At 36.4% G+C, this 26,593-nt stretch overlaps 1 protein-coding gene across 4 annotated transcripts in view; it reads left to right on the top strand.

Annotated features, from left to right (window-relative positions):
• LOC127881504 (calmodulin-binding transcription activator 1-like) overlaps positions 1–26,593 on the top strand; it is an 81,330-nt gene that overhangs the window by 21,461 nt on the left and 33,276 nt on the right. For all 4 annotated transcript variants that reach the window (XM_052429416.1, XM_052429417.1, XM_052429418.1 and 1 more), the window contains exons 2-9: positions 88–212; positions 11,395–11,495; positions 18,348–18,551; positions 19,565–19,636; positions 20,290–20,428; positions 20,686–20,717; positions 23,326–24,834; positions 25,736–25,862. In XM_052429416.1, coding sequence (XP_052285376.1) covers positions 152–212; positions 11,395–11,495; positions 18,348–18,551; positions 19,565–19,636; positions 20,290–20,428; positions 20,686–20,717; positions 23,326–24,834; positions 25,736–25,862 — 2,245 coding nt within the window. In that variant the 5' untranslated portion in view covers positions 88–151. The remainder of the gene's footprint in view (positions 1–87; positions 213–11,394; positions 11,496–18,347; positions 18,552–19,564; positions 19,637–20,289; positions 20,429–20,685; positions 20,718–23,325; positions 24,835–25,735; positions 25,863–26,593) is intronic.

The following is a 26,593-nucleotide window of genomic DNA, read 5'->3' on the forward strand; positions in this document are numbered from 1 at the left end:
GCTAAAGTCAATGACTCAAAAGGCTTCTGTCAGGGGTATCAGCATGGAATTTTTATTGAATCCTACATCATGTTCTTTTTGTTACAGAAGATGGCACCTGTGTAACTGAAGGAAGGTGTCCGCCATGGGCTGATGGTGATTCCTGGCACCCATGGAGACTGAAGTGACCTTGACCCCTGTGACCTTGCCAGAGGGGTCAGCCACTTCCAGTAGTATGTATCAAGTGTGCAAGTCATTTGTTTCCTTGTTACTCTGATGCAAAAAATAAAGATAATTCTTTCTACTGACTATGCTAAGCTAACAGTTCAACTTACAAAAGTACTTATGTCAATCCCTGTATCAAGATATTGAATGCCAACTGGAACATATATGTATACGCTATATGGAGATAATTATGCTCCCATCCCAGTTTGTCGATGTCTACTTGAATTACCATGTTGTTTGGTTGGTCAGTTAGTCTGTCAGGCTGCACATGTAAACTTTTTGTCCTTAAGTAGTCTTAAAATTTTTCTGCGTATAAACAAGAAAATACATGTATTAAGTTTTACATATTGTTTAAACCGTGTAGAAGGGCAAGATATTATTTTCCTGTATATCGTGATATTCTTGGAAGAGTTTAGTCAGTGTTCTCCATACAATCTAAAGTTGCCAGAAATATTTTTAAAGTAGCCAGTGACTAAGCATGCGGCATGTCACGTGCACGAGCCGCGAAGTTGCGAGTGGGGTAGGTGCGGGAGGGGTATCCCCTCCTGGCAGGGGGGGTATGGGGGGTCTCCCCCAGGATTTTTTTAAAAGTACATGAGTGAAATGGTGCAATCTGGTGCATTCTAGGGAGTTTTTCTTAGATTGAAGTAACCAAGCATTTTTCATAGAAAATAAAATATTTATTTGAAATTTATTGAATAACTCTCTCACAAACTTTGAAAAAAGAAACATGAAATTGCAACAACTGTTTTTTAATAATCTGAATCTGAATCTGAAGATCCATAGTCAGAATCTAGCCCAGATCCTTGGTCATCCATGCCAAGGGCGTGGAGGGCATCTGAAACGCTTCCAATACGGCGCATTTACATGACAATGATCTTCGAAGCTAAAATTAGCCGTAAACTTTCCTTAGTAAGCTAAAAATACCATCTGTGTTCGGAAATCTCCGTGAAAAACGAGCGTTTAAAAAGCGGGTAATAATCTTTTACGGAAAGATACGAACTACAGTACACTCCACGCGTTTTCCCAAAAAAAACGCGCTCCCTCCGCGGGTTTTTTTCTGCTAGCGAGTGTTCACGCGACGTTGGAAAGCGAGGTGATCTCGATAAAACGCTCGGCGTTACGCCGCGTTCGCTAATTCCCGCGGCGTGTATTACTTTAGCCAAGTCGGTAAATGCAGACGATTTCCGTTCTTATCAGTGACCGCCGCGCAACACCGCGTTAGCAGTGTGCTACTGGGCATACCAAAAAATAAAATAAAAAAATAAAATCCAGTAATTATCCAACAAGACACCGTTATTTAAGATGAATGTGTTTCGAATTTCGTAAACACGCGGACGCCATTATTAGTAACTGTACAAAAAGTTGGGAAAATGGCCTTTGTCGGAAAATCCGAGATAGATTTATTTGTTGTGTCAAAGCTTAGACCAAGTAATTACGGCCATTCAGGACTCAACTTTTCGTAAAACACGTGTTCAATTAACTGTTAAACTCCACCCTTTGTTCCCTGTAAAAGATTCGAAAGGCGGAGCTAAGCACGTGCAGTTACATATTTCGACAGTTGCTATTGAGTTATAAACACCCCATTGGTTTAGTGTGTTGATTGCCAAACAAAGGAAGCCAATTTTGTCGGCGAGAACAGTGTGTTTTTCATGCCTTCAGACAGGAAGCGGTTTTTCTTTCATGACGTCAAACTGTCAATTCACACATATTGCGAATTTTTGCGTGACTTTTAATAGGGTCCTCGGTCATTTGTCTACATGTTCAGTATAGAAAAAACACCTGCTAAGATGAAAACTTTGCAAACTGTGATTATATTAATTGGTAAGTATCAGTTAAAAGACGACGCTTTGTTTGTCGTAAATCAACGAGTTTTCTATACAACAACAACTACTTCTACAACCACGTCGGGATCGATCTATCTTGGTTGTTTTTCTTTAATTGTATATATTATACTACATGTATGTACTTGTAATAAATGTAATTTTATTTGAAAATCAGGAAGTCAAACAACGTAAAATTGATCGTTATCTCGTTAAACGCGGAGTTTCCCCCGCGTTGCAATTGCCGAGGGCCGCCGCGTCGGCTTATCAATTTTGCCGATCGTTAACCGCCGCGTCCAAAATCATGCAAACGCCGCGTATCGCGGGATTTTCTTAATCTCCCTCCAGGTCACTGCCCGCGGAGAAGCGAGAGAAAATGGGGAAAACGCGTGGAGTGTACTTATCGATCGGTTTTATCCGTGCTTCTTCCTGTTCGGCGCAAAATTAACGCGCATAGAATAGAAACATCCGGTTAGTTAATAGAAAGACGAAATTGAAAAATCGCGTCACAACTGGAATTAAATCGGGCGTTTTTTGCGCCGTTTCCAATTGATATTTTTGGGGAAAGTAGCCGGCGCCTAGACTGTCAGTAGCCGGCGAAATCGCCGGCCGCCGGTGATTCCGGAGAACACTGGTTTAGTGCACTTGAACATTTGGATACTTACATCACTGTCATGTACTTTGTGTCACAAACAAGTGTGTCAGTTTTAAGCATGAAACTTTTTTAGTTATACAAGCCCACGTTCTCTGCACTGTTCAATTACGAACAGGGTTTGCTTTAAGTTTGCTTACATATGCAGGCCTGTAACATTGTGTTGGTCTCATTGTAATTATATAAGAATTTGCATTTTGCTTTTGATTGTTTGAACTGCTATTTTGATTATTTATAGTTCACTGGGAGCCCTTTTATTAGTGTTATATTTTGTAGTGCAAAAGCCTACATGTTCATAATTATTTGAAAAGATGATACAGCAAATTAGCCCTAAAATGTTTGGAATGAAAAGGACTCAAAACTGCAGTTTAAAGTTACAATGTAGCAAAAATAAATTGATTGCAACAACCTATTGTATCACAATAAACACTTCAAAACATTTTCACCATACAAAAAATGATGTAAAGAACTTTTGTCATTAGTATGCTGAATTTTTTACAGAATTCTCTAAAACAGAGCTTGGTAGAAGAGTAGAAAATCATGTTTGATGAATGTAACTATTGCTAATAATCCAAAATATGCTTAAATCAGCCAATAATTGTTATTATGCATACATATTACCATAATGATATCCACCAGGACACCAAGATTTGAAAGTTCTGAATAGTCAAACTGCTGACCTAATGGTTTTTATGTCCCCCACTATAGTAGTGGGGGACATATTGATTTTGCCCTGTCTGTTGGTCTGTTGGTTGGTTGGTCTGTTGGTCTGTTGGTTGGTTGGTTGGTTTGCGCCAACTTAAACATTTGCAATAACTTTTGCAATATTGAAGATAGCAACTTGATATTTGGCATGCATATGTATCTCATGGAGCTGCACATTTTGAGTGGTGAAAGGTCAAGGTCATCCTTCAAGGTCAAAGGTCTAATATATGGGTCAAAATTGCTCATTTAATGTACACTTTTGCAGTATTTCAATATTCAAGATAGCAACTTGATATTTGGCATGCATGTGTATCTCATGGAGCTGCACATTTTGAGTGGTGAAAGGTCAAGGTCAAGATCATCCTTCAAGGTCAGATGTCAAATATATGTGGCCAAAATCGTTCATTTTATGAGTACTTTTGCAATATTGAAGATAGCAACTTGATATATGTATTTGGCATGCATGTGTATCTCATGGAGGTGCACATTTTGAGTGGTGCAAGGTCAAGGTCATCCTTCAAGGTCAGAGGTCAAATATATGTTGCCCAAATCGCTAATTTTATGAATACTTTTGCAATATTGAAGATAGCTACTTGATATTTGGCATGCATGTGTATCTCATGGAGCTGCACATTTTTATTGGTGAAAGGTCAAGGTCAAGGTCATCCTTCAAGGTCAAATATATGGGTCAAAATTGCTCATGTAATGTCACTTCTGCAATATTGAAGCTAGCAATTTTATATTTGAAATGCATGTGTATCTCATGGAGCTGCACATTTTGAGTGGTGAAGGGTCAAGGTCAAGGTCATCCTACAAGGTCAAACGTCATATAGGGGGACATTGTGTTTCACAAACACATCTTGTTTTGGATGTCGTGCCACTCCTTGTGGTTCTGATGAGACCTTCTGAAAATAAAGGCTGGCAGTTGTGTATGGAATCTTAAAGACCTATCATTATGTGCTATCAATAATGAATACTTGAGGAAACTCTTACTGATAAAGAATTTGTTTAACTTTCGGTAAACACATTCTTTTTATCGTCATTTTACAGCATTTAAAATCTTTCATTGGGAGTATTTAAATGGATTACAGGAATATTAAATTATAATATTTTCATAGGATTATGTTTCATGTTAAATTCCCATTGTTATCCCAAACTCATTCATTCCAGTCTTCCTCTCAATAATGCTTTATGAAATGGCTTTCTAACATTATGTTAGGAAAGCATTTTACTGAAGTCTACAATACAAAGCTTGGTAGAAGAGCCAAGAACAGTAAAACCAGGTTTGATGAATTTAACTATTGCTAATAATCAAAATTATGCTAAAATCAGCCAATAATTGTTATTATGCATAGATATTACCATAACAAATACCCTGGGACACTGATACTGGCAAGGTCTGAATAGTCAAACTGCTTCCCTAATGGTTTTGTTCAATTTCATGCCTCTCCTGATGAGACCTTCTGGAAATAAAGGCGGCAGTTTTGAAAGGAATCCTTTAGACCTATCATTAGATGCTATCAATAATGAATACTTGGGGAAAGCTTTATTCTGGTAATGCAAATCTTGTGTGTGGTATGTGGTAACACTAATATGGAAGTTCAATAATAGTTTCGATATACACATATTAGACAGTGTTGATCTCCTTAATCAGCGGCAGCGCGGCGATTTCGCCAGTTACTAACAACCTTGGCGCCAGCTACTTTTCCCCCCAAAATCTATTCAAAACAGCATTAAATGCGAGTTTTGTTTTAAGTCGCTGGCTACTTTAAAAAATATTTCTGGCAATTCAAATGTTTATGAAGAACATTGATAAGATACTTGATATTCCTGTCAGGTATTGAGATACAGGTTAACCCTTTGCATGCTGGGAAATTTGTCGTCTGCTAAAATGTCGTCTGCTGAATTTCTAAAATTTGCATTTCCTTCGATTTTTTTCAAAGAATACTATCAGAATAGCAAACAGTTTGGATCCAGATGAGACGCAACGTTCTGTGGCGTCTCATCTGGATCCAAACTATTTGCAAAGGCCTTCAAAATTCGGTTCCCGCACTGAAAGAGTTAATAGATATTGATTGTTGATGTGATTTGTAAGTAGCCTAAAATCATCAATTCAATATCTTAAATACACAATGTGAACAAATATTAAGGTTGAATTTTTGTGATTGGTCACTTTGATGTACCGCAAAGATTAGGCAAAATGAAAAAAAATACTGTTCACATATCCTGTTTTAATCAATGAAAAACTACCTTCACCTCTGTCCTCATTGAAATGATGTTTGAGACAACGTGGAACTAATGTTTACGAACTCTTTATTACATTGTATGAATCAATAAAATGATAACTTTTCACCATCGTTCATTTTGCTGTGCAGTTCTCGAATTTCCCACCAAGGTTTTTCCCTGTGGGTCTCAAAACAAGCACCAAGCTTCTGGCAATATTGATTTTCGCGGAGTGTTGTGTGGTCGTTATTCTGAATGGTGTCGCATACTGTGAGAACCTCTGAAAGAAGATGGAAGGGTGTCTGCTTATACATCATTCCAGTTACAGTTAACCCTTTGCATGCTGGGAAATGTGACGTCGGCTAAATTGTCATCTGCTGAATTTCTAAATTTAGCATTTTCTTCATTTTTTTTCAAAGAATACTATCATAATAGCAAACAGTTTGGATCAGTGCTCTAGCTAGGCATAGATCGAAGGGCGCCCTGCCGTGCCCTCCCGAACCTCCGCCCTACCCTTCCTAGGGCCCCCTCTGCCCTTCAATTTTTTTTAATTTTTTTTTCATATTAATAAAACTCTTATTACAATACACTGTAATTGATGTATTCCTCATCTTGGACAATATATTTGAATTGTTTAATAATAATGGGAATAATAAAAATTATGTTATAACAATTATTAATAACATAAAAATTAACATGCAAGAGGAAGCATTCCAGAAACGCCCGCGTGCTCGAAAGTGCCCTTTTGACAAAATACTGCGCGTCCAAAGTGCCCTTTTGACAAAAAGGCCCCCCCCTGCCCTTTTCAAATCCTAGCTGGAGCACTGTAGATCCTGATGTTGTGTGGCGTCTCATCTGGATCCAAACTGTATGCAAAGGCCTCCAAAATTCGGTTCCAGCACTGAAAGAGTTTAACAGTCAGGTTTTTTTTGGACAGTCGGTGGGTCTGATTATACCCAGAAATTATGGTCTGTTTTGATCAGTCTGGTTTTATGTTGTTATTTCTGTGGTATAAAAGATACTTTTTTGATTGCTATCGCTCCTGTCCCGGGTCTCCTCCAGGGGCTGATTACAAAGCCCATAAAAATAATAATATACATTATTACATTGAAAGTGATGAATTATGACTGTTCGAGGGGTAATCATAATAATAAGGGAGACCCATTTGCTGTGATGAATCATTAATGAATTTCTGTTACATTTTAGATTTTCCTGGTATGAAAAGCCATTTAATACATATCTATAACGTTGGCATTTAATATAAAAAATGTGACTTAAACCTTTGGCCGGGTTACAAAGAGAATTTGCAATGTCAGCTACATGTATGCCAACTTTACGAATCCATGCAGGCAACTTCCACTCCAAAGACTGGAATTAAATGGAACAATCATAAATATTATGTTTGAACAGTGAATTAAAGCTGAATTAAACAATCCACTATCAAGAAACATCAACATTTTATGATAACTTCCAAAACTTGTGTTATTTATATAAATTATTGAGTAATAACTTAAGGTTTATATATAATATTAAATATTTTTTAACATTTTTATTAATGAAAGCCAGATAATTATAAGCCACCCTTCTCGAAAAAGTGCACTAAATGCGCATTTAATGCGCATTAAATGCACATTAAATGCGCATTTAATGCGCATGTTATTGGCACCGTATTTTTTGCTTAACAAGTGCATTTTAATCTGTTAAAAAAAAACACTTTTTACTAGTGTGTTTATACATTTAAGTGTATTTTTTTTCCACAAAATAATACACTTAAGTGCATTTATTATGATAATAAGTGCGCTTAAGTTTATTTTTAAGTGCATTTATACACTTGAGTGTATTTTAAGACATACAAATAATACACTTCATGGTCAAAGTAAATTTTTTAAAGCGCATTAATACACTTGAGTGCATTTCCAGTCATTCAAATAATACACATTACAGAATTAAAAGCAAATTATTTAAGCACATTAATACACTTGAGTGCATTTCCAGTCATGCAAAAAATACACTTCATTGAGTATTCAAAGTGAATTTTTGTAAGCGCATTAATACACTTGAGTGCATTTCCACTGATACAAATAATACACCTTACAAAATTGAAAGTGAATTTTTTTAAGCGCATTAATACACTTGAGTGCATTCCCGGTGATACAAATAATACACCGTACAATATTAAAAGTGAATTTTTAAGCGCATTAATACACTTGAGTGCATTTTCAGTCATACAAATGATACACTTTTTGAAGTGTCGGAAGTGAATTTTTTAAGCGCATTATACGCTCAAGTGTACTTTTCATCACTTCAAATTAATATGCTTAAAAATTAACCAAATATAAAAAAAATCCCAGCATTTTGAAGTCAGCATTCATTCTTTAAATGAATGGTTAGTGTAAACACATACATAAAAAACAAAAGGTACAATTCAATAGATAAATACACACTTTTATTAGAATGTTAAACCTTAAAAAACAAAAACAAATGTTACATATCTACATAAAAGAGAGGATTCAAACGGGCTATTGCCTATCTGGAATTAACAATTGAAAATATCAAGCTCATACCAGTGATTTTTCTCCCTTCTGATTATCGGTAACTGATTAACAGCCAAATACAGGTGGTTTCCACTTCAAAAATATTAAAGATTTCCCCTCATTAAGCTGAAATGTTTTCCCTATCATTTACTAGATTTTTATATATTACATTAATTCCAAATCCCTTTTTAATATGGACATTCTGGATCCAAATATATGATAAATGAACAGTATTCATGAAATTTATATAAATCTATACCTTATTTTTAAGATCTTCCTTTTTTTGTTCATTATTGCGCTAAAACATGCCCTTCTGAGAGCCAGTACGTACAGGTTGTTTTGAATTTCCAAAGAAATTCACTGCATACATTCTGACAATATTTAGCAGCTTAGCCCCTGTCACTATATTTGTTGTTATGCACTGTTCCTTACAAAGAATGCATTCATAAACAACCCTTTATAGAGCACTTCACCAGCTGATCAGGTCTGAATACTACTGTCATGGTCTGCGAGGCGCTTCTCGTGCATGATCTCATTTGACATCAGGTCCTGAAAGATATTTTATAATGTAAGTGTTAAATATTGCTGTTATGGTAATCTTGTTCAACAGTTGCTATAAATATCATAAATTTAAATCAAAACAAGTTTGTTGGCTTGTTGTTTTTGTTTGTTTATTTTTGCAATTTTAATCTCGTGATCATATGTGACTTAACGCTTTTCATAAATAATTTAAAGAAATTATGTTTGATAGAAAATACTGTTAATAAATGTACTAATATATGTGGTCTCCTTTGGCTGTGTGGACTGGTCGGAAGTGTGACGTCTTTGAATTGCAATAACCTTTATTATATAGTTTTACCTCTCAACAAATCCATCTTTTCTTGGTCAAGGACAAGCTACAGGGCACGGTTTCCCACTTCTGTTCCCCTCAAGTTGGCCTGGTATACATGTCCATACATCAGGTAGTCCCCTTTTTGCTCCCTTTTTTGGCAGGTGATGATGCACATTCTGTCCAATGGATCTTCCGATCAATGTAAATTTCACCTTGGGGTTTAACCTTCAAATATAAAATATTAAAGTTCTGATTAAATATGGGGGAAAGAAATCTGTTCATTAATGACAAGAAATAGGTATAAATAAATTTTAAGATGACAATAACCATAAAATACAGCCATAATAATTCAAATGGTGTTTTTTTCCTTAAAATTGCATTACATTTACTCATCCAGTTACATTTCCCAGTGACAATACATAAATATGATAATGATCATAATTAGTTTAATTAAAAAGAGATGCAGAAATGAAAATACAAACCTGTTACAGCTGTTCTTCAGCATTCCAAAAAAACAAAAACGGCAGTTGTTGATCACTTTAACCACCCACTTTGAATCTTCTTTGCAACAAACTTATTGTTGATTTACACATTGTAGTAAATACACATTGTTTTCATCACACAATAGTTCATGTGCTGAAAGAATTTCAAGACATTTGACACTAGAATTAATGTTACTGAATTATACCTAAAAATTTAGCTCAATTTAAGTTGCTGAAACCAAAGTGTTTACAAAAATAACTTCCTGTGCTCCAAATAACTTGCTGTGCTCCAACCAATCAAAAGTGGTTTGTTTTCAAATAGATGGTCCCAGAACCAATCAAAATTCTATAAACACCCCTTTGTTTTGGCTAGATGGAGCACTGATAGGGATTAGTGTTTATGATGCTAATTGATCTCTTATCTGATCCTGATCTTATCTGATATTTATTGAATAATACACAGCACACTTAGCATATTATATGTAATTGTGAATATTTCAATATAACATACTGAATGGTGTTATGAAATAAATATAATATTATAAATATTATTTAAATTGTCTTTTAAAATGTATGTTAATAGTCAATGTGGTAGACATTAATTGAATTGGGGTTAAATATCAGTGTAAGAAAGTTCAAATACTTGTTTTTTATGTTGTGAAGATATAATTGATTCTGGCAAGCCCACATAATTTTTTTGACACTTTCAATATTTTTAATTATTTACCCACAGCCTGATTTAGTTGTACTTTTCCCTTTAAAAGCTGCTCTAATGATTCACATATTTTATGAGCAGACAAATTGTAATAATAAGACCATAAACATCATGTGAAGATAAAAAAGAATTCAGTACAATCCTCCAATTAAACACTATATCTCTGTCCTTTAACTTTAGTTATTTGCTATAGTGTTGCTCTTTTTTATGAAGATGCACTAAAACTACACTTGTACAGAAAGAATATTTTTTTTGCAAATCAGAAGATACACTAATATGCACAAAAAATGCACTTCATTGAAAAAATGCACTTATTATATAAAAAGATGCACTTTGTCTACAGAAGATACACTTAAAGTACAGTAAAATACACTTAAAGATAATGAAAATACAGAAAAAATGCACTTTAGTGCACTTAATTATGAAAAAAATGCAGAAAAAATACACTTTTCGGTAAAAATGCAGAAAAAATACACTTTTTAAAGCGTATTTTGTTAAAAAGTGTATTTTATTTTGAGAAGGGCAAGGTCTATTCAGTAGTAACATGGTAAACCATGAATTGAACCCACACTACTACCATCATTCTGTAATGCAAGCACTGGTTAATCAAAGGGCTGAAGGCACTGCAGTTGTTTGCTCTCTGAAAAAGATGAAGGTTGGTTTTTAATAAATATTCCAGTCATTATAATACAACTTTATTCAACTATATTGCAACTGCATGATAGGAAGGGAATTTTAACAGACAGGAAATTACACAACTGTGTTTAATTGGATCAATAATGTACATCTATTATTAAGGTAAATAAAATAGAAACAAACTATGAAACTATCTATTACACAAACTTTCTATTGCAAGCAAACAACTAAAAATTATTATTCAGTAACCAAGCTAGAAACTCCCACGCAACTGTCAGGATCAAACTAAGGACTAACCTATTTTAAGGCAGATGCTCACTGTAATTACTTCAAAAGCAAGTTCATATAGCAAAGCAATTAAGGTGCCCTTATACCTCACATTGGACCCTTTGTTTTAAATAAAGAGGTTTCATACATAATGCATAAAGTTTCATTCCAGATTAGCCTGTAAAGTCTGAACTGGCTTATCAGGGATGACACTTTCTCTTTAACTTCCTTTAAACAAAAACTGAAATATAAGTGGAAAGTGTTATCCCTGATTTTCGCACATACCAGTTTTTCGAGAGTGAGGCTTATGTCTGTATTCAGGTCTCGGGTCCGGGGGATGTGGGCAGCTTCCCAAGCAGCTCGAGGCGGTGAAGGCGGCAGACATTTTGCCACAGTTCAGGCATCGCTGGAACACTAATGAGGTTAGTCTACTTAAGATTTTTAGAAATAATTATTGTAATAAAAAAATACAAATATGCTTACTTCTTTCGTGTTTGTTGTAAGGGGTTTGTCCATCGGTTATGTAAGTCTTGTTGTCCTTAATCAGTGTCACAATTTTCCTGCCAAGAGACTTTTGCTTACCCTTCCTTTAGATAAGTGTCCCCTACCGGTGGAACCGGAGGGGACCTATGGTTTGCGCTCTGTGCGTCAGTCTTTCAGTCTGTCTATCAGTCTGTCAGTCCGTCACACTTTATTGGATCCTGCAATAACTTTAAAAGTTCTTCATATTTTTTTCATGAAACTTAAAACATGGACAGATGGTAATATGGAGATTATTCACGTCAATTCATTTTGTTCATACATCAAGAATTCTGGTTGCTATGGCAACAAATAAAAAAAATACTGACAATGGTGGAGTTTTACCCGTACTTAAAGGGGACCATATTCTTTGGCAATCTCTTGTTTAACTTTGAGTGCTGGTCAGAATTAAAATTCTAGCCCAAAACTAATAAGTACTGACAAAAAATCATTCATATTTTGTAATGTACATTATAAGTACTTGTAACCCTTTGCTTCACAATTTTATTAAGATGCACATTGACTGACTAAATCCAGGTTTATAAGGTAACAGCATTTTTAGTGCAGGTCAGAAAACCAGATTTTCATTTTGCATCGCTGAAGGAAAACTAGCATGCGCAAAAAGTGCCAGATTAGCCTGTGCAGTTGGAAAAGGCTATTCAGGGATGACACTATTTTTTCTTATATCTTTTCTGAGAAGAGACTTTCTTTGAATTAAAAGACTGCATTATAAGCAGAAAGTGGCTTCCTGATTAGCCTTTCTAGATTGCACAGGCTAATCTTGGGTGATACCTTACCCACATGCACTTCGCCCAATTTTATCAGAAATATACTATTAATTTTGTTCAGTTCTTAGCTGCCTTCTTCTTCAAGTTCTCAGTTGTCTCTACATCTCTCTTAGAAGACATAGTAATGAGCATCATTAAGCACCGCAATCTGATATAAAGGGGCTTATTAATTCAAGGAAGATGAATAAGGCTATATAAACAAGCGGCTTTTGGTAATAATGCAAACTACAATTAGCTGCTTCTGTTTCTATTTTGGTTTCTAAACAAAGTAAATAATTGTATTGTGGTATAAGTGATACTTATGACGCAGTGTCACATGCTAATATGGTTACAATATGGATGCTAGTACCATATATTTATATATTAATGTTAATTACACCTGTTGGCTTATTAATTACCCTTTCGAAAATAGGCTCTACTATTGTTTGCAAACAAAGCACTTTGCCCAAACCAGGTCTTATATATGCAACATAAAACAGTTATTTGAACTTTTTATGTTCTTGATCTTTTGTTCCATTTTTATCAATGATACGAAAACAATTATTAAATGAATAACAATATTTCTCATATCTTTTTATTATATTGTCGTATTGATCATTAAAGCATTTTCATTGCAATTAATGTAAATTCATTCTAATTTTTATGCCCCCCTTCAAAGAAGAGGGGGTATATTGCTTTGCTCATGTCGGTCTGTCGGTCGGTCGGTCCGTCCACCAGGTGGTTGTCATACGATAACTCACGAACGCTTGGGCCTAGGATCATGAAACTTCATAGGTACATTGATCATGACTCGCAGATGACCCCTATTGATTTTGAGGTCACTAGGTCAAAGGTCAAGGTCACGGTGACTCGAAATAGTAAAGTGGTTTTTTTGAATGATAATTCAAGAATGCATACGCAGCCAACAGGGCACACTCTGAGCAATATTACTGAAGCAACTGATCTGTAATCCTAAATCTATAATTATCAGTCCAATGAAACATCATCCTTTTAGTAAAATACAGTGGATCAGTAAAAATATTATCAGAATATGAGATTTTTTGTATATTTTGTATATTAAATATTGTGTTAATGTTTAATTTTGTTGATTAATATAAATATAAGCAGGACAGGGGAGGTAATACACTACAGGGGAAACAAATGCAATAAGTTTAAATTTATTGTTACAGATTTGCCTCCCTTGTAATATATTTAAATTTTACCAAATGTAAGGCTAACTGCATTTTTGTAATGCATACTACTACTACTACTACTACTACTACTACTACTACTACTACTACTACTACTACTACTGCTAGTACTGCTGCTCCTGCTGCTGCTACTACTACTACTACTACTACTACTACTACTACTTCTACTACTACTACTACTACTACTACTACTACTACTACTACTACTACTACTACTACTACTACTACTACTACTACTACTACTACTACTACTACTTCTACTGCTACAACTACTACTACTACTACTACTACTACTACTACTCTACTACTACTACTACTACTACTACTACTACTACTACTACTACTACTACTACTACTACTACTACTACTTCTACTACTACTACTACTACTATACTTCTACTACTACTACTACTACTACTACTACTACTACTACTACTACTACTAGTACTACTACTACTACTACTACTACTACTATTACTACTACTACTACTACTACTACTATTACTACTACTACTACTACTACTACTACTATTTCTTCTGCTACCACCACCACCACCTACAACTACTACTACTCTATTACTACTACTACTACTACTACTACTACTACTACTACTACTACTACTACTACTACTACTACTACTACTACTACTACTTCTTCTACTACTACTACTTCTACTTCTACTACTACTCTACTACTACTACTACTACTACTACTACTACTACTACTACTACTACTACTACTACTTCTACTACTACTACTACTACTACTACTACTACTACTACTTCTACTACTACTACCACTACTACTTCTACTACTGCTACTACTACTACTACTACTACTACTACTACTACTACTACTACTACTACTACTATTCTTCTGCTACCACCACCACCACCACCACCACCACCACCACCACCACCACCACCACCACCACCACCACCATTCACAGTGACAAAAAACGTATTCACACAATGGCTGCTACTACAACTTATAGCCCATATAGGGGGGCATACATGTTTTACAAACAGCCCTTGTTATTATTGTAACACATTTTTACACAACATGTGTGAGGAAATGGCAGATTAACATTTTTCATTCAACCTATTTACTTATAAGTAACTTTTTCACATTACAATGAATCTATCCTCAATGGGAAAGTCGTTGATTACTGGTTCAACAGAATCTGCTATTGATCTTTAGTGACTGCTTTAATGAAAACTCTTTGACATCTATTCAAATGAAAAAGTATGTAACAGCAACATTCATCAAGTCAATGACGCTTTCCATTCCATATTGTCTACAGATTGAGTTGGTCTACTGGTAATTGAAGTTTAATGAGATGATGACAGCATGTGTTGATTGTGACTGTTTCTATTCTCTGATGAAAAATACCTGGCATCTAGTTATATAGGGCTGAAAGCGAATCTGCAGTGTAACCTATAATAAAATTTGATTTCAATTTAAGGAAAAGGCCACCTGATTGGAATTAATCTTTATGGAGATTAAAGTAATTGTACTTTAAACATTATTGTGTACATAACATTTTATTATGTCCCCGGTAGGTTGGCATATGACAGTTGAACTGACCGTCAGTCAGTCCGTCCGTGCGTCCTTCTGTCCGAAAACGTTAACATTGGCCATAACTTTTGCAATATTGAAGATAGCAACTTGATATTTGTTATGCATGTGTATCTCATGAAGCTGGACATTTTGAGTGGTGAAAGGTCAAGGTCATCCTTCAAGGTCAGAGGTCAAGTATATGTGGCCAAAATCGCTCATTTTATGAATACTTTGGCAATATTGAAGATACCAATTTGATATTTGGCATGCATGCGTATCTCATGGAGCTGCACATTTTGAGTGGTGAATGGTCAAGGTCATCTTTCAAGGTCAAAGGTAAAAAAATAAAAACAAAATCAAAGCGACGCAGAAGGGGACATAGTGTTTCTGACATACACATTTTTTAATATTGAAGATAGCAACTTGATATACTGTAAAACCATTAAATTTCCTGTGGTACGAATTTTCGTGGATTTCGTTGGTCCGCTGAACCACGAATTCAAGTACCAACGATTATTTATACATTTTTAATCCGAAATCGGACATTCGGAATGTCATGTCGGGCAATCGTCCTATAGTAGGAGAACGTGTCTGAACTGTTCCTGTTTTTAACCATTTTGAAAGAGCCATTGTTTGATTGAGCTATGCTAGTTAATACAATATGTTGTTTTCTTGTGTTTGGGTAATAATACTTTTTTAAATCAATAACGGTATTTAAACTGTACATCAACGATTGTTCTCTTTTACGTGACGTTGTCAAATTAACAGTTTGCAGATGTATCACATATGTCAATTAGTGCCAATTAAAGTTAAAAGAGACAACGGTTTTCACACGTTATTTTGGAGACCTTATTACTCAATTGTTACTACTAGGTAATCGATTGCGCTGAGAATTGCAAATATTGTCAAAACAACATTGATGGCAATTCGCGAGCGGGGACAAACAAGTGCGCCGCTTTATCGCTCTTATTGACAAATATCGGCAACACTTTGATGCTTCAATGCACATTAACCTCAAGTCTTGCTGTCAACACAGATTAGCAGATTATGCTTCGTTATTACTCTTGTTGTTTTAATAAAAGTTAAATTATTGTGACAGTCAGTCTTCCCAAAAAATTTGAAATCCACGAAATTACGTGTCAACGAATTAGTTGTTTTTTATTAAACCACGAAATTTCATACCGACGAATTTCTATACGTTTACAGTATGGCATGCATGTGTATCTCATGAAGCTGCACATTTTGAGTGGTGGAAGTTCAAGGTCAAGGTCATCCTTCAAGGTCAAAGGTAAAAAAAATTAATTCAAAGCGGTGTTTTCGTGAGGCTGCACATTTTGAGTGGTAAAAGTTCAAGGTCAAGGTCATCCTTCAAGGTCAAGGTAATCCTTCAAGGTCAAAGGTAAAAAAAGAAAATTCAAAGCAGTGTTCTCATGAAGCTGCACATTTTGAGTGGTGGAAGTTCAAGGTCAAGGTCATCCTTCAAGGACAAGGTCATCCTTCAAGGTCAAAGGTCAAAAAAATAATTGAATAATCAAAGCGGTGTTCTCATGAAGCTGCACATTTTTAGTGGTGGAAGTTCAAGGTCAAGGTCATCCTTCAAGGTCAAGGCTTCATCCTTCAAGGTCAAAGGTCAAAAAAAATAATTCAAAGCGGCGTTCTCATAAAGCTGCACATTTTGAGTGGTAGAAGTTCAAGGTCAAGGTCATCCTTCAAGGTCAAAGGTCAAAAAAAATAATTTCAGAGCGCCGCAATAGGGGACATTGATTTCTGACGAACACATCTCTTGTTTATAACTGACTTTGATATATGAATACAATTCAACATATTTTATTTAATTATGCAAAAACTATTTTATAAAAACACAATCTTTTGAACAAAAACGGTTGCTTCCAGTATCTAAAAGTGTTCTTGCTAAACAGATTGTAAACAGTCATCCCCTATAAGATGCTGAGATGCTTATCTCATGATCTCAAATTTGGACAACAATTTGTTGAAAAATGTACTTCCATTTTCTTTTGCTGATGCTCATTATGAATTAATGTCCTCATATTACTTTTATCCAAAATAATTTAAGCTTTGTCGCAACGGATAACAAATGTCTATTTAAAAAAAATTAAACACACACACACAAAACTACTGATAGTGCATATATAACCTCTTCTTTTCACAAAACAACGTTTACAACCCTTGTTTCCTGGATACGACGGTTGAGTTAAAAAATGGTTTTGATCCATCTAGTAACATGACCGCCAGGGGGGGGGGTCATTTTCCTTATATTTATATATTGAAAAAGCCTGTGAACACTTTTAAAGTCACATTTTTTGGCCAATCATCTTGACACTTGGTCAAAACATTGGTTTTATTAATATGTCGGATGAGTTTGAAAATGGTCGTGATCAGTGGAAAAACATTGCCGCCAGGGGATGGGGCAGTTTTCTCTATGTGTTTGTAAGAAGCTTTTTCCTTATATATATATATTTAAAAAAAAAATTGGGGTATTAAAAACATGGCTGCCAGAGTGGGTGGGGTAATTTTCTATATAGGCCCATAGTGAATACTTTGGAATACCTTATTTTTAAAGTCAGTCTTGTCATACTTATAATTTGAAATATTTTTAATCTTTGTTTCTTTCCATTGAAGTCTCTCAGGTGAGCGACCCAGGCCCCTTTGGGGCCTCTTGTTTATATATGTAGGTGAGCTTTGATACAAAAATGTATATTTTGTTTTATGTGACATTAGAGTCAAATTACATAAATATTATACTTTGTTATATGTGAGCTTAGAATCAAATTACATATATTTTGATATATGTGAGCTTTAAGAGTCAAAATATTTTATTTTGTTTCATGCGAGCTACGATTAATATTAAATGTATATAAGGAACAACAAAGTGGTCAAAATTCGTAAAGGGTTATGCTAAAGCCATTTATAGGGAATCATATATTGAAGGTTGCCATGGCTTAGTGGATTTGGTGTCCGCCCAACAAGTGGGAGGTCATGGGTTCAATCCCCACTGTGGGAGCATTCTTTAGATGTCCACACCACCACTGCAACAACCACCACCACTGCACATTTAGATCTCCACACCACCACTGCAACAACCACCACCACTGCACAGGCTAATCTGGGATGACAATTTACACACATGCAGTAAGCCCAGTTTTCTCAGAACAAGTCTCAAATAGGTTACAACTAAACTTAACTGGCCTGTTTCAGGAGATAGCCGGCATCCTGCTTGCATTCTCCAGCCACTCGCAATGGCAGCACCACGAGGTCAGGCTGCGACCACCCAGCGGATGTCTGCTGCTCTTCAACCGGAACAGTGTGCGATACCGGAAGGACGGCTACTGCTGGAAGAAACGCAAGGATGGGCGTACCATCAGGGAGGATCACATGAAGCTGAAAGTCCAGGGCCTAGAGGTAGAAATCTTAGTTGAAAGTCCAGGGCATGGAGGTAGAAATCTTAGTTGAAAGTCCAGGGCCTAGAGGTATAAATCTTAGTTGAAAGTCCAGGGCTTAGAGGTAGAAATCTTAGTTGAAAGTCCAGGGCCGTGAGGTATGAATATAAGGTAAAAGGCCAAGACCTAGAGGTATAAATCTCAGTTGAAAGTCCAGAGTCTAGAGGTATAAAACTTAGATAAAAAGTCCTGGGCCTTGAGGTATAAATCTCAGTTGAAAGTCCAGGGCCTTGAAGTATAAATATAAGTTGAAAGTCCAAGGCCTTGAGATATGAATCTTAGTTGAAAGCTCAGGACTTGAGGTATAAACCTAAGTTAAATGTTCTGGAGGACGTTTCATAAACGATAGTACGACAATTTTAACTTACGAGAGAATTGTGTACCGGTAATCTCAATAAGTAGACGAACTAGCTCGCAATGCTCGTCAAATATATACGGCGCTTGAGATGCCAATGTAATTAATTAAGTACTGAAATTTTATATTCATATGATATGGACTTAAGCAATTATGTATCTTCGAAAAATGTATCGTATCGTCAATGTGTACTACGATGTTTATTGAAACGGTCCCTAGGGCCTGGAGGAATAAACCTTAGTTGAAAGTCCAGGTCCTAGAGGTATAAATCTTAGTTGAAAGTCCAGGTCCTAGAGGTATAAATATCAGTTAAAAGTCCAGGGCCTAGAAGTATAAATCTTAGTTGAAAGTTCAGGGCCTAAAGGTATAAATCTTAGTTGAAAGTCCAGGACCTAGAGGTATAAATCTTAGTTGAAAGTCCAGGACCTAGAGGTATAAATCTGAGTTGAAAGTCCAGTCCTATAAGTATAACTCTTATTATCTGTGTCGCCTAATAAAGCTGCAAGTATTGGTGGTATATTTTAGCTGTCTTAATTTTAATCTATATGTCACCATATTAGAACATTATATGAGAATTGGAGTCCAATGGTATGAGGTACAAAGGCTTGTTTTATTTTCAGTGCATTTATGGTTCCTATGTCCACTCGGCCATTCTTCCAACTTTTCATCGAAGATGCTACTGGTTATTGCAGGTTTGTATGTAATAATGCTATTTTATAATTTACATACAAGTATCTCATTATATCCTGAATCTTCTAAATATTCCTCTGAATAAATAACCAATCTAAATACTGTGATCAGAGTTAATAAAGTAACATTGATTGCATAGAATAGTAGACACACGTGTAATTGCTTATTTAATTTTAATGGTTACAATTGGAAATCCATACATAAATTGAATTTACGTAAATAGCAATGTCAACTTAAAACTTCATAGATATTCTGCATTCATATTCATTATTGTTTATAAATAATTTGATGATGAAATTATATTGTTGTATTACATACTGTGTAATACTGGCTTACAAAACGTGAAAAACAATATTTCTGTTGCAGAATTAACCCTTAACTGCTGAGATATGAATTTGGACTTGTTTGTAGTCCATTATAATTTAATTTAATTGAAGATCTTTCTTAAAGGACTCATGCTTTAAAGGCTTTATTTCCAATCCTAATATTCTGATGAGCAGGAAATAGCATAAAACATTAATAGACTGCGAGTTGCTCGCAGGCTGTTCTGGTTTTATGCTGGTTTCTTATAGCCATTTTCAATTTGCTTCTGAGTTGGAAAGAGTTTATCTAGGAAAATAAACTTGATTCTCAAAAAAGAAGCTTTCTGTTTCAGAATCCGGACATAGTGCTTGTTCATTACCTGAATGTGCCGTATCCAAGCAACACCAAACTGAGCATCCCTGTTCTATCTATCGCCATGGAGAAGAAGGAATGGACCAAGGAAGAGCTCACACAACAGCTCAAACCCATGTGTAAGCTGACTAAGTTACATTATCCCTTTACCGCTCAGAAGCATGGTGAAAATGGCTATATGCAACCAGTATAAAACCAGAACAGCCTGCGAGTAACCTAAAGGAGCTATTTTTACTATAGATTTTTACATTATTGACTCCATGAATATCAACTGAGAAATTGAGCATTTCCTTTGTACAGTATTTAAGTATGTACATGAATCCTATGAATAAAATGCTTATGTTTCTTGTTATTAATTCTTGCTGTATTGTTTCAGTCTCCAGTTCAGAACAGGAACATGTTTCAGTGGTGAGCAATTACATTGAGTTTATACTGATAACTGCCATTCACTCAAATGTAACTTTTATTTAAGGTACACTCAATGTACCAATATAACATCTAGATTGTACCAATTATACCCCCACAAACGAAATTTAGGCGGGTATATAGGAGTGAGCTTGTCTGTCTGTCGGTATTAAGTGTCCACTCTCTAATTCAAGTTGGTTTCACACAAAACTTGGTCCGGTGTTGTATCTAGATGATGTCTAGGTCAAGTTCAAATATGGGTCATGCTGGGTCAACAACTAAGTCATGGGTCACTTAGTATGTTTTAAACATTGAGCATGCTGTCCGCTCACTAATTATCCGCCGCCATAGGCGGAGGGATATTGTTTTGGCGTTGTCCGTCCATCCGTCTTTCCGTCCGGCCGGCCGGCACTTTTGTGTCCGGAGCCATATCTTGGAAGTGCTTTGGCCGATTTCAATGAAACTTGGTATGAGTATATATATGGATAAGAGGATGATGCACGCCTAATGGCATTGTACACCATCTGTTAATAACAGAGTGATGGCCCTTTGTATCTTGGAAAAATGCTTTTTTGTGTCCCGAGCCATATCTTGGAAGTGCTTTGGCGGATTTCATTGAAACTTGGTATGAGTATATATATGGATAAGAGGATGATGCACGCCAAATGGCTGATATTGTTTTGGCGTTGTCCGTCCGTCTGTCCGTCTTTCCTTCTGTCCGTCCGGCACTTTTGTGTCCGGAGCCATATCTTGGAAGTGCTTTGGCGGATTTCAATGAAACTTGGTATGAGTATATATATGGATAAGAGGATGATGCACGCCTAATGGCATTGTACACCATCTGTAAATAACAGAGTTATGGCCCTTTGTATCTTGGAAAAATGCTTTTTTGTGTCCGGAGACATATCTTGGAAGTTCTTTAGCGGATTTCATTGAAACTTGGTATGAGTATATAAATGGATAAGAGGATGATGCACGCCAAATGGCTGATATTGTTTTGGCGTTGTCCATCCGTCCATCTTTCCGTCAGTCCGTCCGTCCATCCGTCCGGCACTTTTGTGTAAGGATCCATATCTTGGAAGTGCTTTGGCGGATTTCAATGAAACTTGGTATGAGTACATATATATATGGATAAGCGGATGATGCACGCCTAATGGCATTGTACACCATCTGTTTATAACAGAGTTATGGCCCTTTGTATCTTGGAAAAATGCTTTTTTGTGTCCGAAGCCATATCTTGGAAGTGCTTTGGCAGATTTCATTGAAACTTTGTATATGGATAAGAGAATGATGCACGCCAAATTGCATTGTACACCATTGGATAATAAAGGAGTTATGGCCCTTTGTATCTTGAAAAAATGCTTTTTTGAGTGTCAAATATAACACTTTTGTGTCCAGAAGCATATTGGCGGGGGATATCAATTCAACGAATTTGCTTGTTCATGTTGTTTTATTCCGGGCTTCATCAAACTTGGTCAGAAGTTGTATCTAGATGATGTCTAGGCCAAGTTTGAACATGGGTCATGGCAGGTCAAAAACTAGGTCACAGGGTCACTTAGTGCATTTTAAACATTGAGCATGGTGTCCGCTCTCTAGTTCAAGTAGTTTTCATCCGAAGGTCAGAAGTTGTATCTAGATGATGTGTAAGTCAAGTTTGAACATGGGCCATGCCGGAGCAAAAACTAGGTCATGGGGTCACTTAGTGTGTTTTAAACATTGAGCATGGTGTCCGCTGTTTTTTGTGAAGACAACATGCAAAATATTTTTTGTCAATGCGGAATGTGGGGATATTCGTCACGTCTGTGACAAAGCTCTAATTTGTGTTGTGATTTATATGTTATCAAATCCTGATTGAGTAAACACATGTTTCTAGGTTTATTGCTTAATATCTTACTTTTTGTCATTTTCAATGAAGACCTTAATTAATCAACACAGATTCCTGGGTGGGTAGAACCAGTACCACAAAAAAGTTAATTTATGACAAATCTTTTGTTTACGCCCCTGATATACCTTAAACTAAAATAATATTGCCTGGTATCACATAAAATGTACATATTTAGAAGTATGTGAATACATTTTCAAATAAATTAGTTGCGTACCTCATCAGTTGCAATACCCATCTGCACTGTTTAGGCTTACAATTAAGTTTTCGGTGATGCAACAAAACCCAATGAAAGATTGAAAAAACAGCAACACTTAACTTAATAATTCTCAGTTTAATTCTTAAATTGACCTTCCTAACCTATTGTATCGTACTAAAGTGTTTTGGCACCCATCTGAAAATTGTATCAGCAGAGATTTTACGCTAACATTATAGCAGTTTTCTCAGTCATGGCAAGTATAAGAAAAAAAACATGTAAGATACAGATTAGAGTTTATATTACCAATACAAAATGAGACAAGATCATTTCTTAATCCTGGCCTTTAAAATGTGACAATTGCATTGATAAATAAAGATCACGTGTAATCATTTGAGTCTAATTCTGGGAAAACTGGGCTTCATGCATTTATTTTAAATGTTGTCTCAGATTAGCCTGTGCAGTCAGCATAGGCTAATCTGGGACGACACTTTACTCACATGGATTAAGTGAGAACTGTGTCAATGTTTCAGCTGGATGAGACCATGGAGACTCTGGTTCAGCGTCTGATGGACAACCAAGACAAGCTTGGAGGGGAGCATCCAATAGAGGGTCTCACCACCACCCAGAAAAAGAGAAATGTCCACATACAACCCGTCAGTCATCGAGCGGATTCGCAGTCCAGCAGTGCTGCGTTACAGCAAAATTGCTCTGATCGCAGTTCTTGTCAGCTTTCTATGGGCGGAAATCATTTCCCGCCCCAAAAGTCTGTGAACTATGCTCAAAGTGTCATCGTCAACCTTAGTAATCTACCCAATGGTCAGCAAGTGATGCTTGTTACGGGTCAAACCAATCCAAACCAGCTATCGCTCCTGCAGACGCATTCACTATGTCCCAATTCATCTAACTTGTCTCAAGGAGTTTCGTCGACCCCGTGTAGTAGTATTTCCAGCCCGCTGAGTGGTTTCCAGTCAAGCATGTCCAGGGATGCAGCTGCTGCAATTATGATGAATCATTATGTTGCCCAGGGCAACAGTGGACCATGCCTGTCACGTTCAGCCTCGCTGTGCGACCCGCACCATTTACAGTATGACCAGTCGGCAATACAGCGATCTCAGAGTGACGAGGCGCATATTAACGCAGCAGACAGCAAAAACAACTGCATGTACGGCAACAACAACTATCAGTACTTGCAGGACATGACTGCCATGTTCCAGTCATATCAAAACGCGTCTTTTTCTAACGGTTTTCACCAACCTCCATTACCAGTTAGCCAGGGTTCGTGCCTACCGGGAAATCTGACGGATAGCCTATCACAATCTCACGAACAATCTTGTGATAGTTCTCTTTATCAGTCATCCTCGTACCTGTCAAACGAATGCTCGACTTCCATCGTGAATTCCTTCATAGAGGAGCTAATGTCGTCCGAGACCAACCCCAGCGATGGCAACAAGAAGTCCTTCAGACACCTTGGCGATAGTTTCGAGAGTATTCAGCCGAGTCTGAGCACCATTCAGGGCTCAGAACTGAATCTGGACCAGCTGGATCTGATGGACATGCCTGATCTAGACCACATGTGTCACGAGATGGCACTCAACGCGTCTTCACCAATGGAAGAGCAACGAAAAGTCAGCATGTGTTCACCTCAAACAACTAGCCGGGGCACGTCGCCCCATCTGAAACCTAAACAAGATTGTGCTAACGTGTCTGTGTCTTCAAGTGGTCACCATTGCACAACGCTTAGTTCGAATTCAGAGACATTAAATGTTTTCGCTCAATCTTCCTTAGCTAGTTCTAATCCGGGTACCTCTGTCTCAAGGGTTTCAACGATGACCGCGACTGTTACGGACATTAATATGGCCTGTGGTCAATGTGGTTGTGATGTTCAAAGTTCGAGGTCGACTCATGTCGAAGGTCAAGGTCAGCCTTGTAAATCCTCGTCATGTCGACAAGACTCTGTCAGTAGTGTTGTTCACACTACGAAGACTCCAAACACCATAGCAACAATTACAGACTTTTCACCAGAATGGTCATACACAGAGGTATAATTACATGTCTCATATATATACATATATATTATATATATTTCATTGAAAAAAGTCAGGTAAACACAGTAGTAGCAATTTATATAATTTTTAGTTCACATTTTGAAAGTTGGTGTGCATAAAAAGAAAACTTTATAGATCAACAAACTCATTTGACTGTATAAATGTTAATGCGCTTACAAACCGGTCCCTGAAACCAGTCTTGCTTTAAGAAGTAAAACTTCAAGAAAATGTTTGAATAAATCATCTACATATATAATGCTTTGCCAAATGGGCAGAAGGTTTACAGATTAAATGTGTAGAGATAAAGGGAAATATGAAAGTAACACACTATATTTATATTAATTGATAAGGGTATTTCACGGACATGGACTCCTGTAATTTTTAAAACATCGTTACACTTTACAGCACTCTTAGAGATTATCATGAAATGTCAACTTACACAATCTGCTACTTTCCTGAGTAGAAATGTTCAAAATGTATACATGCTCAATTTGCACTTTACTTGCCCCAAGCTTTATGCCAGTGGGTCAGTGTGGAGACTGTTTCAGTACTGTTGAAGCCTTATTGTTAATTAGCTTGCCTTAAAAACAGACTGAAAGCATTTGAGCCTTCCTCCGAGAAAACGTTAGTTTAATACATGTTTTGTAAAGTGGCATCCCAGATTTCAGGGACAACACCTACCGCTTTTATTGTATTTTTTGTATAGAGAAAGTTCCTTCTTAGTGAAAAAAACGTTGAGGCGGAAAGTGTCATCCCAGATTAGCCTGTGTGGTCTGCTCATTCTAATCATTTACACATACTTGAATTAAAATGGGACGACACTTAATGCACATGCATCAAGCTCTGTTAATAGCAAGGCTCATATCCTTATCACATTATTGCAATCTGTTTGAAGGGTCAGACGAAGCTGTTGGTGACGGGACCTTGGCACTCCAACATGGGCACCTACACGGTGCTGATGGACGGACGTGTGGTCGCCACTACCCTTGTACAGCCGGGCGTGCTCAGGTGTTTCGTTCCAGGTACGGGCTTTTTCTTAAGGTAATGCATTATCTTTTAAATTGTATGGGTCGCCTCTGTGTATATATATATATATATATATGGTTTCTGCCTAGCTACCAGGACGTCCTCGGTTCCATTCCCACAGTGGGAGCATTCTTTAGATCTCCCCAGACACCAAATATGGTTTGTACCTAAGAAACGGACTTAAGGTAGCGCACCTCTAATGGGCACATGTCCAAATATATTCTAATTAATTATTTTCTTAATCAGCATCATTTCACTGAACTACATGCAAATTTGTAGGTAGGCTTTCCATGCTTTTAAAAAAAAATAACTGTTTTTTTCAAAATCACCCCACGCTCAGCTTTTGTCCAGTTTATTTTCAACCCTAGGGTTTATAAAAGTTCCATAATTCATTCAAATTTCCAAATATGGGCATGCTTTTGGTGTGTACAGATGCAGTAAAGGTGTTTAAAGGTTAAACAAGATGAAATAAGTATTCTTTTACAGACATTGATTTTTTACAAATTTTTATCTATGGAAGAGCGCCATGAAATGTAAGTGATTTCAGCCAAGTAAAAATTGAGTCGGTTAAAAACAAAGTGTCATAAAATTCAAAATAGTATCATTTAAGTTATATTTTAAACATTGTTTTTTATAGAAACACTATATACAGCAAAAATACCAAGAAATAGACAGATTTACCGTTTACTTTTTGAAATAATAATAAAAATGCAACATGCATCATTCG

This window comes from Dreissena polymorpha, chromosome 5 (genome assembly GCF_020536995.1).
Source record: "Dreissena polymorpha isolate Duluth1 chromosome 5, UMN_Dpol_1.0, whole genome shotgun sequence".
Lineage (NCBI taxonomy): Eukaryota > Metazoa > Mollusca > Bivalvia > Myida > Dreissenidae > Dreissena > Dreissena polymorpha.